This window comes from Lithobates pipiens, unplaced genomic scaffold (assembly GCF_037356315.1).
Source record: "Lithobates pipiens isolate NorthernLeopardFrog02 unplaced genomic scaffold, aLitPip1_a1.2 Scaffold_16, whole genome shotgun sequence".
In the NCBI taxonomy this organism is placed as follows: domain Eukaryota; kingdom Metazoa; phylum Chordata; class Amphibia; order Anura; family Ranidae; genus Lithobates; species Lithobates pipiens.
The window spans coordinates 652,782,950-652,796,824 of NW_027507748.1; the positions used below are offsets into that span (position 1 = coordinate 652,782,950).

At 40.6% G+C, this 13,875-nt stretch overlaps 1 protein-coding gene across 4 annotated transcripts in view; it reads right to left on the bottom strand.

Moving 5' to 3' along the window:
* Positions 1–5,438: 5,438 nt before the first annotated feature.
* YAP1 (Yes1 associated transcriptional regulator) overlaps positions 5,439–13,875 on the bottom strand; it is a 94,652-nt gene continuing 86,215 nt past the window's right edge. For 2 of the 4 annotated variants that reach the window (XM_077484394.1, XM_077484392.1), the window contains 4 exons: positions 12,235–12,407; positions 9,619–9,749; positions 8,501–8,613; positions 5,439–7,078 (listed from right to left, as the gene is read on the bottom strand). In XM_077484394.1, coding sequence (XP_077340520.1) covers positions 6,840–7,078; positions 8,501–8,613; positions 9,619–9,749; positions 12,235–12,407 — 656 coding nt within the window. In that variant the 3' untranslated portion in view covers positions 5,439–6,839. Of the gene's footprint in view, positions 7,079–8,500; positions 8,614–9,618; positions 9,750–12,222; positions 12,408–13,875 lie in introns of all 4 variants that reach the window. The other 2 variants (XM_077484393.1, XM_077484391.1) reach the window with 1 other exon arrangement.

Sequence of the window (13,875 nt, forward strand, 5' to 3'; positions counted from 1 at the left end):
GGATCTGAGCTGCTCTGTGCAAATCAACTGCAAAAGAGGAAGTATAACATGTTTTTTTTCCCTATAAAAATAACAAGACTTTACAATCACTTTAAGGTGAACTTATCCTTTAAAGGCTACGCTCACTATTCCAAAAAAATATAAAAGCACATTTTTGCATGCAAGAAAAATATGTATTTTTATTTTTTGTAATGAACCTGTAAAAGCATTACATCCACGAACAGCAGACCATGGTGTAATTCCACAGTCCTGTAGACAGTCTGTCCCATACCTCCGATATGGCCAGGCAGTTACAAGCAATAGGAATGAACTACCACAGCGCCATGGTAGTTCATCAAGAACAAGCCGACAGCTGCAAAGGCCATAGGACCTTGTCATTTTCTCATTAACATTTGCTGCAGACTGCGACAGCTAGCGGGGGCCAGTGCATCTGTAACATGTTACAGGGGGAACTAAACAGAATCTGTGCCTGCTGCATACACTGCACACATAGTATTTACTATGTACAATGACTGTGCTAACTACTGCACACCAAAACTGACAGTCTCAGACACAAATAAACCTCAGGACAAAAAATATTTTTTTCTAAATTAAACGATTCAGTTTCAAATGTTTTAATGCCCATAAAGAAATTTGGAGGGGGCTGAGAGCAATAGAATGTAGTTTTATGAAGTAAAGCAGAGTTCCACGCAAAAATGGAACTTCTGCTTTAAGTGTAGGTGACCCTCTGACATGCACATTTGGCATTTTTTCTTTGGGGGGGGGGGGGGTTGCGGGTAACATGTTTTTACAGGCACCTAGCTCCCACTTCCTCCCTGTAGCAGCATTGCCAGAAGGAAGATCACCTCTCCCCCCTCCCTCCCATCTTCTGGGACACATCACAGAAGATTGTCTGGAAAGCATTGCACCAGCGAACAGCAGATCATTGATGCAATACAGGTCTCCTTCAGACTGCCAGTATGAGCCGTCCGCCCCATACATAGTGCGGCCAGACCGTTTCCCACTAAAAGGAAGACTTCATGAACAAGCCGACAGCTTGTAATACTAATACATTTACATTTTATTTAACAAGAGTTGTACCACTTTGCATCCAAAATACAATAAGAAAGGGTATGCCACACACCACTCATAATTTAGCATATTTACTTCACTTTCCTGTGGGACAAGAAAACATGGACAACGAAAGAATGACCCTTTTGGGCATCCTCACCCCTTTGCAAGTTCAAATAGGTACACAACAAAGATTCACATTTATAACCTCTGTAAGAGGGACACATTACCAGGCAACCAGTGTAAACAACTGAAAAGATAAAGCCAGATTATGTATCAGCAGTTCTAGATACAAAGGGTTATTTTCTCCAACAATCACTCACTTCATAAAATACTGAATGCAAAACATACCAAATAAGATCAAAGCCTTGCTCCAAAAAATTACCTTCAGTAGGGTCCCTCCACACTGCAAGGGTTAAAGTGGTCCTAAAGTCAGAAAAACCTTTTGTGTGCAGCACCCCCCTTAATACTTACCTGATCCCCCTCTCTAGCCAGTGATGTACACAAGTGCCTCGACCATCCGGCTCATATGTACGCGAGCCGGTCCAACAGAAGCCGGCTTCTGTCGGACAAGCATGCTGGAAAACCAGCAGCCAATGGGCTCCCCATGACTGAGCACTCTGACTCGAGTGTTCTGGCAGGGTTAGTGTGTACCAGGCTTAAGGGTAATAGAACAATGTGTAACATCATTGGCCTTACTGCAGCAAGCTCCCTCCATGTGCAAGAAAATCTCTGCCCCCCAGTCTACCAAGAACAGAATGCAGTGCATGACCATGCCTGAAGAGGGCAAACAGATTATACATACAAGGTGGGGGCAATTCAATAGGGAGGAATGATAGTGGGGTAGGAACCACCTTCTATCCAGAACTGCTTTATTACATTTCAGGGACTTTCCAAAGAGCCTCATCTTTTCAGGGCATGTGCAAAGGCACATTTCCCAAGAAGGACGCATGTTGGTGGCGAAACGTCGGGCGTATTTTGGGACCTGGTGACATCAGAAGGAGCACAGGAGTGGTCTTCATTCGTTTTTTCCATCTGTAGCCGATTGTTATTTGATGCCTGTATATCTCATCTTAAATGTGAGTTCAACTACGGTTTTAGAGAATAAAAAGATTATTGGTTTATCAGTAAAACTGCGCAATGAGGCCACTTTGTTTTATGTTTTCTATGGTTTTTGGGAGGATTGTTGGTCTGGAGATTTAAGCAGTTCCTGGGAAGTGAAGTGCCTACTAAACAGAAATAGGAATCCTCTTTTCCCATTTGGACGACTCCCATTGAGATGATTGCGCTTCTGTAGACGAAGGGAAATCAGCATAGAAAACTGCCTCCCCCTTGGTGATTTACTACATGCGTTTTTATCTACATATTTATGGTAAGAGTCAGTGTTTTTGGGTGTTGGTGACGGTTCCCTTCCTCCTCTGCGTATGAAATGGATTATGACTATTCCTTCTTCTGCCTTTGGATGTGATCACCATATCTATCTGAGGATATTGTATTTTGAAGCCATTCACCATATTTTTGTTTATGAACTTTTTTTATACATTATGTTTGTTTTGAATAGAGCGCTATATCATTGTCCATATATTTCCCAAGAAGGGTCAGCCAACCATGCTCTAAGTCAGCATGTAGCGAGAAGCTGAAAAATTTACTTGTAAAATTGTCAGGAATCTAAGATGTCCAAATCTCCCTTGACTTGTGCAAATGTAAGTGTACTTAGTTTTTCATGTTGTAACTCATCAATATAGTCAGGTGAGAAAGGGGCAGAATAGTTTATGCCCGTTGGTACCCACCGTTTCTAATAAAGGCATAAGCCTCTGGAATAGATCAGATATAGTGGCAGAGAATTTAGTCATACATGCTGCACAGGAGGGAGCCCAAATCAGGGATATGGAGCAATGTCAGCGCAAGACCTTGCTCTTGAACAAGGAAACTATAAACCCGAGAGGAACTTGGCATTTCCTCAAGGTCTGCTGTAGAATTCTTGCCATTTGTCCCATGTACCATGTAAAGCAAGGATTGTCCCCCACGTTGTACTCTTGAAAATATGCACTGAGGGGCTCAATGTGTGAAGAAATTACACTTACCCAGGTGATGACAGCGTTCCCATGTTGTGTGTCTGAAGTATTAGGCAACAGGCAAGACCATAAATGATAGGTTTGCATGGTTGGCAGAAGTGCACAGTTAGGAGTCTATAGGTGCTTTAAATAAAGCAGACAATAAGCCAGGGGGAAACACTCAGTGTACATTATCCCATAAACTGCCTTCAAAATCACTTGTATACTTGGCATTGTGGTGTGTCTTGTAGGATAAAAGGATATAATGTAGGATGTACTACAGATTCAAGCAATGATCCAAAAAGGCAAGCATAGCCAGGAACAGATATGTAAAAGGTATAGGCAAACCCCGTTTTACCTTGTCCACATTGCTGGCCCTGTCTAACGTCCAGGCTTAGCCTATTCACTGTAGCCATACCAACCAAAGAGGTCTTCAGGGTCTGGATGCCAAAAGAATGGACCATGACCCTGGACCAGTATTGCACCCCACAGCTTACTCACTTGTTGCACCATGTGCAACGGTGAATGGCAAATGCAATATTCAGTGCCCAAAGCAAATATTACAGATAGGGCCCTGCTACTGCAGGGTCCAGCTATAGTTTCCAAGGTATACACCAGGGGCACATGATCTGGAAACTGCTATTGAGCCATAAGCAGTCAGATTTTGCCAGAAGGGTCAGTCAAAGGAGGAAGAGAAAACTGGTGAAAATAGAAAAATAATTTCAAACAGGAGAAAGGGTTCATAACCCAAAAACCATCGCAAAAAAACTGGAGCCCAAAGTTGGCAGGCCGTTTCAGCAAAGGCTTTGCCAGTGTTCAATCGCCTGAAGGTAGCAGCATATAGCCCATGATTTCAAAATCTATTTGTTCTGTATTGTATGATACTTGAAGCGGAGATCCACCCATCCCACAAAAAATTAAAAGTCAACAGCTACAAATACTGTAGCTCATATATGGACACTTACCTGTCCAGGCAGTCCACAATGTCACCATTGCCGGTAAGGGAGCCGAGCAGCCTTTCGGCTTCCCAGCTGATTCCGTACTACGCAAGCAAGAAGAGTTCTGCGCTTTCTAACTGGCCTAGCAGCAGAAAAAGAGGAGGACCGAGGCTTCACCGTGGTGCCATCTCCGGAAGTGGATCCGTCAAAAACAGGTCCCCATTCAGCCCTGAAAGGTGCCAAATGTGGCACTGGAGGAGGGGCGGGGGAGAGGAGACCAATAAGCAGAAGTTCCATTTTTGGGTGGAATTCCGCTTTACGATACCTTTTCAATTTGTTTACAGTAAAGGAGGGGTATAACGCCAACTTATTTTGCTATGTGTCCCATAGAAGAGATTCCCCTTCACTTACTGTCTTCATAGGCAAAACAAGAAGTGAGGGGAACTAGCATCCCCAGTATGGAACCAATGTTCCCCTCCATTCCTGTTCTGGTGGCCACCCAAACTTTTTTCACCCAAAAAAAAAAATCTTAATAGCCAATTAGTCCATAAAATGTAAGTGAGAAAGTTTGGTAATCCACCAAATTTTCTTTTTGAGCATTAGCACCCTGTTCCCACCTCTATTCCTAAAAATCTCAAATATTATAAACCTTAGGTCAACATCCGTGATCTCTCTCAGAAAAAGGTCTAGATACTGGTAAATCCACTTGATTCATGGAGGATTTAAATACCATAGATCTCCATGGCTCTTTAGAACGAGAAGATTTTTGACTATCCATGGATTTATGTAAATTTTAATGTTTCTGGATAAAGATACTTGCTGCATTAGTTCAGGGGACTGGATCTTACGGAGACATATCAAACTTTGGCAAATACTTTGCTTTACCATCCTTATTCATTATACTTTTGTTGACCTCGAGATAGAGATATACATTTATAGGTCCGGCTTACAGTGTCGGACCTTCAGAGCCTGAGGCGGAAACAGGGCTCCCACACAGGAGTGAAGTCATGGCGGCTCTGGCCAATCGCATAGCCGGCGTTCACGAACCCAGAACGGGGGAACATGTTAGCCATCTCAGCGGTAACTTTACAGTGCTGGAGGGCTTCATTCCAAGGGAAGTATTTCCTAATGTGCTAGTACACGATGCATGCTAGCACAATATGCCATTGCATTTTTTTTTTTAAATCTGCAGTTTACAACCGCTTTAATGTTGACTTAATGTCGATATCCTGTGCCACATCTCTCTGTACACAGTTGATGCTCTTGTGCTCAATTCAATACAGTGTTGAAAATTGTTAAAAAAAAAAAAAAAAAAAAAAAAATATTTTTCCATAACCAACTTGATCCATTTTAAAAATCCCAGTTTCAATTATAATACAAAGTCAAAAACCACACATACAATTAGCTATTGTTTAATTTTCTAATAAAAAAAACAATTACGTGTACAGTAAGACATGATTATTTAATATTAAATGTACAAAAAATGGGTAAGGTGTCCATCCAATTGCAATAACACTCCTCAAAGTTTAAAAAGATAAAGACAAAAAACAAAAAAAATAAAAAAATAAAAAAAAATAAAACATGCCATCAAAAATCATCGCTTCATCTGATAAAGCAATTCTATATATCATGATTCTCCGTGGCAAAGAACCCTTCTCAGATTTAAAAAAAAAAAACAAGTCTGGCAATTGGCTGGTGATAACATTATACAAAATACAATAAGCCCTCGATACAAAACAGTATATATACTATAGCTTTGAAATTAATGTAGAAGGCACATTTGAAAAAAGAAAAAAAAAAAAAAAAAAAAACACATACAATACAGACTAGGAGGTAGGTGGAATGATTTGTTCGGTATGTCAAACTTACAATTGTATTTCTGCTATTATCACTTCCTAAAAGATTTTGTTGTCCCCCTAAACCTCACAGAGTATAAAAATACATCCAACGTCCATGGAGCATTGATTGGCACTATCACACTTCCTCTATCCAGCCAGCTTTTTAAAAAAAAACAAAGGATGCTAAGTAACATACTACTTACATATACACTCTATCATATTTTGAATATACCATCTTGCACTGACCCAATAAAAAGACTGCACATATTTTAAAACCATACTCCAACAAGAGCAACGGAGGATCACATTAAATACAAACTGTCGGATCCATCTCACATCCGCCACATTCTCTCATTGTTCTCAAGAATGGGAAGAAAAAAAAAAAAAAAAAAAATAGGAATAAAATTCAAGCTAGGCCCAGTTAAGCCATACTGCCAAAAGCATCCACCAGTTTGTCCACACGGGAACAAATTCCATCATTTATATGTCAAAATTCAAAAATACTATCATGTGGTAAACAGGAGTAATCATGTTCTTGGGGAGGATATAAAACAGGAGCTGAAAGGGGTAAATAAAGTGTAGTGCATGATATTTACATATGACTGGAAAATGGAATATCTACTGGTATAAAGACATGTGGCCCAACACTTCCCAATTGCTTTACATAAAAATACTTGAAGAGGCAGCTATGACATTGAAAATATTGTTGATACCTTATGCTCTCAATGGTGAAAAAAAATGTGTCAGCAATAACAAAGCAGCAATGAGTGAGAAAAAAAAATACTAAAATGAGAAAAAAAAAAAAAAAAAGTCAAGTCTTAAAAATATTTTGTTCATTTGGAACATAAAAGTCTGCCAAGTAGCCTTGTTCAGTTTGAAGATTGTAGGCACCCTTGATTAGAAAAATCCTTCAGGAACTAGAAGCTTCATTGACCATGCCAAGAAACTTCTGGAAGCTTCTATAACCATGTAAGGAAACTTTCCTTATCCAGTTTGGTGCCAGCCAGAACAGACTCCATGTCATTTAGGATGTCAGAACTCAAAGCTTCTTGCAGGCTTGGCATAAGTTCCTCGCCTTCCACATTCATTGCCTCCCCTTCTAAAGTACCAAGGTCCACATTTGTTCCTGGAAGTGCTTCCAAATAGTCAGGGAATCTGTTCGGTTGGGAGGGCATACTACTTTGGTTGATTGCATCACCTGTGGATGGAAACATATGCAGGTCAGTTGGAAACGGACTGGAAATATGTAGACGGGACCATTTACAACAAAAAAAAAAAAGTGTAGCCTACTTCAACCATTTTTCCTCCAGGCCTTTTCTAGCACTTTATTTTACATGCAACAATCAGTAAAATGACTTGGAACCCTCACACAGTATTAGCGCAGCAGTTTTTCAAACACTTTTTTTTACAAAAAAACACAACAAATTTTAATGGGAAAAAACCCCACAATGCATAACCAAATTTTAGTAAAATATGAAGGATGTTGAGCTGAGAAAATCGATACCAATTCCGCTTAAAAATGTAGCACATTCATGCAATGGCCACAAACAATGTAAATGTTACTATCCATAGGCGACGCTTTAAAAGCCTTTACAGGTTACCACTTTAGATTTACAGGAGGAGGTCCAGTGCTACAATTACTGCCCATGATCTGATGCTTGCGGTGATACCTCACATGTGCAAAGATTGCTGCGTGCGGGACTGACGCACGTTCGATTGAATTTGTGCACGGGGGGACTTTAATCTTTTTTTTTTGTTCTTTAATTATTCATTTATACATGGGTTGCGTTCATTTTTTTTTTTAAATACTTTTACTGCTGTCACACGGAATGTAAACATCCTTGCAACAGCAATAGGCAAGTGATAGGTGCTCTTATTGGAGAGATCCGGGGTCCATTAAGACCCCCAAAACCTCTGCCCGTTTAGGCTCTGAGGAAAGGGGTTCTCCACTCAAACGTGTCAGCCATCTTGAGGTATCGTTCGATCCACTCAACCTCAGGTCCTGGCTTGATGTTCAGAACAGTGGATTTGCTCGATTAGGTCTTCTATCAATACTCGTTTGTGAGTATACACTTTGCTGTTTTATATTTGAATAAAGCTTTACTAGTGGTATTACACTAGATCAGTGCACCCTCCTTTTCTCTTTTTTCCTTTTATTTACCCATGGAACCCTCGAGTTCTTACCAAGCATGACAGGTGAAGAGACCGCTGCCAGTACACAAGCAATGTTAACATGCATCTCAGTCACCTAGACTAGACACTGTGCTCCCAAATAACTTTTCTCAATGAGAAAGTTTGCTCCAGGAGAAAAATTTCTGTACAATGAGAGAAAATTATTGAACCAACCAGGCCACATCTTGCCCAAATCTATGCACTGGGACCCTTTGAAACCAGAAATATAGAACAGAAAGCCATTGTTCATCATAACCACCACAATGTACAAATATAATATGAGATTAGGCACACATTAACAGAACCAGCAATTCCTAGGTGTAACAACCTTTGCTAAAAATTGTAGCAAAGGTTTAAGGATACGGAGTAGTCATGCATCTTTACCATGTGATCAGGCACCACCAGCAAACATTTTTACATCCAATCTAAAGGAAAGGAATCCACCCACCTGTGTCCATTTCATCAACACTGTTAAGGAAGTCGTCAGGGGTCCTAGGTACACTGTAACTACTCATACTTAATCCGCTATCTGTGCTTTCATCTCTGGAGTGATACGTGCCACTGCAAACACAAAGCAGAATATGTCATCCAAGATACAAAGGAAAGGATATAAAAAAAATATTGTCTTGTACAACTGTCCTATGCAGAAAGACATTGGGGTAAAAGATGGCATCAGGTTGCATGATCCGCTTTTTAAATACTATGAACCCACTTTCACGTACATATACAGGTACAATTCAAAAAATGTATTTCAGCAATTCAATTCAAAGAGTGAAACTCATTTTATATAGATGTGTTACACACAGAGTGATCTATTTCAAGCATCTCTTAATTTCGATTATGGTTTACAGCTAGTTAAAACCATAAATTCAGTATCTCAGAAAATTAGACCATTACATAAGACCAAAAAAAAAAAAAGTTTTTAATACAGAAATGTTGGCTTACTGAAAAGTATTGTCCAATACTGGCAATTACAAGGTCCCATGAAGAAGCCAATGTTTGGCGAAACATGTAGGGATCTCTACCAGTAACTACCATAGGCATATGGCTACTTTGGCCAGTATTAGCAATCACGTTTACTCTGTTTTATGCACCTATGATGGATTGACCTGTCTGATTTTTTTCATGTAATAAAAAAAAGTTTTTTTTACATTTTGAACAAAACTATTTTTATACATTGTTGGGCACCGTTACAAACCCAAATTTTAATCCCTTCATTTACATTTTATTAATGCAAGAGATGGATAAGGTGCCGGATTCTCTGAGGTCACTCAACCCACACCCTATCACAATGTAACAGAATACACATTTTGGCCTAAATTTATAGACATTCGATTTTTTTATTGGATATGTATTATAGCATAAAGTAAAATATATATATATTTTTTAAATTGTCAGTCTTGTTTATAGTGGAAAACAAAAAACCGCAGCGGTGATCAAATACCAAGAAAGCGAAAATGTCAAATTTTATTTGGGTACAACGTATCTTGACTGCGCAACTGTCAGTTAAACTCAGTGCCATATTTCAAAAAAATGGCCTGGTCAGGAAGAGGACTCATCACAAACCTGTTGAGGAAAGGATCGGAACTGTTCATGGTCATTGTGCGGAGCTCTTGAGTTATTCCTGATGAACACACTGGGTTCTGAGTACCACCATCTTGCTCCATGGTTGGGATCTGACTACGAAGAGCTAGTTCCTGTAAAGACAGATGAACCTGTGTACTATTAAATTCAACAAAGACCGGAAACATAGTCAAATTGGAAGACTGCAGAAAATGTTTGTTCTAATATTCTTGATTTCTTATTTCTTCCCAAATTATCAATACTACAGCTATTAAACAGTCTTAGTTGTGCCATTTGTGGTGAAATGTTACAATGAAAGCAAATTCAGATGGCCCTCTGGCTTTAGGAGTCCATTCACACAGGGGCAACATGACTTCCAGCGCGACTTTGGGAGGCAACTTGGGCACGACTTGAGTGTGAAGCACAGCGTGACTTGGGGCAACTTACAAGGCAACTTGAAGTTGCCTCCAGGACAGGGGACTTTGTCAGTGGCCAATCACATAATAAATCAGCTCTGTGAGAGGGAGGGGTTTGCCTAGAAAACTATTTTTACTTCCTGGAAAGTTGCTTCAGTTTAGACAGGGGATGCGACTTGGAGGCAACTTCCATTGAAATCAATGGGTACAGGTCACCTAGAAGTAGGATTGAAGTAGTACAGGAACTTTTTCTGAAGTCGGAGCGACTTCAGTAGTGTTCGTTAAGACGGATCTCATTCACTTACATTGATTTTATCATGTGGGGCAACTTGGGGCAACTTCAAGTCAGATCCAAAGTTGCCCCTGTGTGAATGGACTTTATGTTTTCTTATTTTGTTACTGAAACGGGGAAGGACTAGATTTCAATACATAAATTGTCACTAAACCCAAGACCCTGCGCAGTCACTAAATCTGGTCTCCCACAGTACACAAAAACATAAGAAAATACAGCTAAATGCCTTTTCTCATCAGCAGTATATAGAAGAAGTCTTGTGACTTCTATGAGTGTCTGGTTAAACCTTATAGGATTTTTCATTCTACTCTGCCCTCTAAGGCTGCAAGACCCACCACCTTGTCTGGACAGTGCTGACTGACCCTGTGCTGATCACCCCCCCCCCCCCGCCCCCCAAGGCTCTGTACCTTCAGGAGATGGATTGGGGACAGTGAAAGGAGAGGATCAGAGAAGACAGAATTAAGCAGTCTTTTTACACAATGTGCAGGATTATCCCCCTAGGTTCCACAGTAACTATAACAAGCATGCTTTACAGCATACACAGACTGCTTTTACTGCTGTGGGTTTAGTAAAACTAAGAACAGCGAATAGTGAAGGTGGGCTTGGATTCCACCTTCAGCACCACCAATGCCATTAGCCAAGTAAAAATAGTGGGCTATACATTCAGGCACATCACTTTAGAAATACGGGTAAGCACTAGTCAACCACTCAGATAACATTAAGATTTTAAAAAGTTAATCTGCTAGAAAAAACACAGCGCTAATGAAAAGCAAGCTCCATAAAAAGGTGCCAACATACACCTACTTCCCCTATACAGCACCTCTGCTACTCCCAATTGCTTATCACAGTATCAATCCAATGAAAACTGGAGTATAGGCACTCCTCACCCTAAACACAAATCTGAATCCCCACTGACTGGGCCTTTGAGGTGGCTGAAGACTCAACTGCAATATCGTACACAGGTTGGACTGGTCAAGGCTTAAATGTTCAAAAAAACTTAAAAGTGGAAATCCAGCAAACAGGATTTCTTCTTTTAAGGCTATTTATGGACAGAGTGAAAAAGTATTGCAGGCCCTGCCATGTTTTTATTGCCGTGTTCTTGCTGGAAACTTCCCCACCAATTTCATGTGCTGTTGGAAACCCCTCCCGTCACTTCCTGTCCCTGACAACAGAAGCTCCCTTTCCTGTTCTTTTTGCGTCAGTCATGACCTTGCAGTGCTGTGTGTCTGCACAAACATAGCCCCCCCTGGATTTCTTGAAGCAGGGTGGGCGCAAAAAAAAAAAAAAAAAAAAAAAAAAAAAACAGACAGACATACTAGGCATCTAGTTTAAAAGACCCATTCTTCAGTCGCTTCCATCCTCTCCCCATCAAAAATTGAGACAAAAGTGCAAAAAATAAATAAAAGTTGCTCTGCCATGTGACACTAGATCTTGGTTTAGCAGGGTAATATTGATCTGACCACAAGTTTTCATTAGTTCAGCAGCTCAGGAGCAAACCTCACACTAGTGTATTGATTGTTTGAAGTAACCAGAACAACTTTCACAAACCTCATCAATGTTGTTCTATAAAGATATCTACAATTGGAACTTGATTATCAGCCAGAAACTTGGCAGACTGGAGTTTATTCTTCTTTTGGTTGCATACAGTCACACAAATTAAGAGCACATGGGGCATAAAAAAAAAAAAAAAAAAAAAAAAAAAAAAACCTACAAGCGCACAATATGCGCTCACTAAAATATACTATTTGTTTTCCTCTTTTGTTGCAGTTTATTTCTGGGGTAAACGTTCCTTTAAATGTCACAACTATCTCCATGTCTATAATAAGAGGACAGAAATCCCCACACCATGACACACAGACAGGACAAACATATAAAGAATAACAAAAGGCAGCTTCTAACCTGTGGCCTCACCTGCCGGAGCAGTTCTTGATGCTTGAGTCGGAGGCGTTCCTTCTCCATCTGAAGCTGCTGGAGCCTCATCTGATTGCCCCCTCCTCCCATGACACCACTCTGGGGGCTCTGCGGGGCCAGCGGAGGAGGAGATCTCACTGGTGCGCTCTGACTCAGCCTCTGTTGGTTTATAGCTGTAAAAGAAGAATAATAAACCATCAGGGACACGTGCAGTCTTTGCAAATGCTCATAAAGTAAATCATTTCATAGGAGTAGCAATCCATCTGAATACCTTATGCAATATTTCACCAAAAATCTGCTAATCATCATTAATTGCTTCCTGCCCAGCCTATAGTCAAACGATGGCGGAGCAGGAGTTTTCCCATCCTGGGTGGACCTCCAAGTCACAGGCCAGGTTGCAGCACAATTTGTCACTTGCTGTGTCCACCAGACATAGTGGGTGACCAATCATTGTACAGGGCCTGCCCCAGTACTATGTGATCGCAGTGACCAATCGCAGTAATCGCATGACAGTTGTACACAATGCATGGCTTTCATTTATAGCCATTCACTGTGTACCATTTTGATGATCTTGATGAAGTAAAATAGAATAAAATATACTTTCACTGCAACTCCTTCTAAATGAACTTATACAAAATTAAAAGCTCAAGGAGACAGCGCAGGAAGAAACCAGCCATGCTTTATTTACAATGAGTTGGGAGTACATGTTAAACTACTGAAGACCTGCTGGGGTATTGAGGAAAGAAGGCGGCATTTTAAGTTAATACAACCTGCCTCCTTGGCGTTCTCAATTCTTCTGTTGCGTGACAACGGACACTGAGCATGCATAGGCCCCAACTCCTCTAGCATGCCACTGTATTAAAAAGGATGTGGGATAGTAATTTACATATTGCATTATAGATTTTAATACAAGGCCATCCTTAATAAAGCTGTATGTTTGCACCTGGTGGTGTTCATTCTTTAAACACCTTCAGAAATGGGCACCCCATTCACCAGATTCCTAATACTCCGAGCTCGGAGTTAAAGGGCCTGAGCAACAGCCATCCATTAGAAGAATCACCGCATAGGCTACCCCCTCGTTTAGAAGATATCTGTCATATGAAACAATGCTCTGTTTGTTTAGGTGGGTTAGCCCAGATTCTCTAGTACTTTTATTTTCAGCAGGTCATCATGACATCAGAAACTTGAATATATGCCAGGAGGTAAACAGTCACTCTACTTGGCAAATGCCAGCTCCGCAAACAGCCCACTTCAAGAGGCTTTTTCTGAAGCCGTTGTGTCTTCAGAAGGTCTATTTTATTTTCCTTTGTGGCAGAACAATGGAAGAGAAGAGAGTTTGTAGACATGGAGGCAGCTAAGACTGAAGGTTCTGTACGTGTCTAACACATGTGCAAAGAAATGTCCACCAACAGAACATCATGCAGAACATCATGCAGAACATCATGCAGAACATCATGCAGAACATCATGCAGAACATCATGCAGAACATCATGCAGAACATCATGCAGAACATCATGCAGAACATCATGCAGAACATCATGCAGAACGCTCTGATGGAATCAAGTCTACCCCATCTTGCTGCAGCGCGCCTCATCTGCAACAAGTGATAAACCCAAAACATGTGCAGGCACCGATACAGTC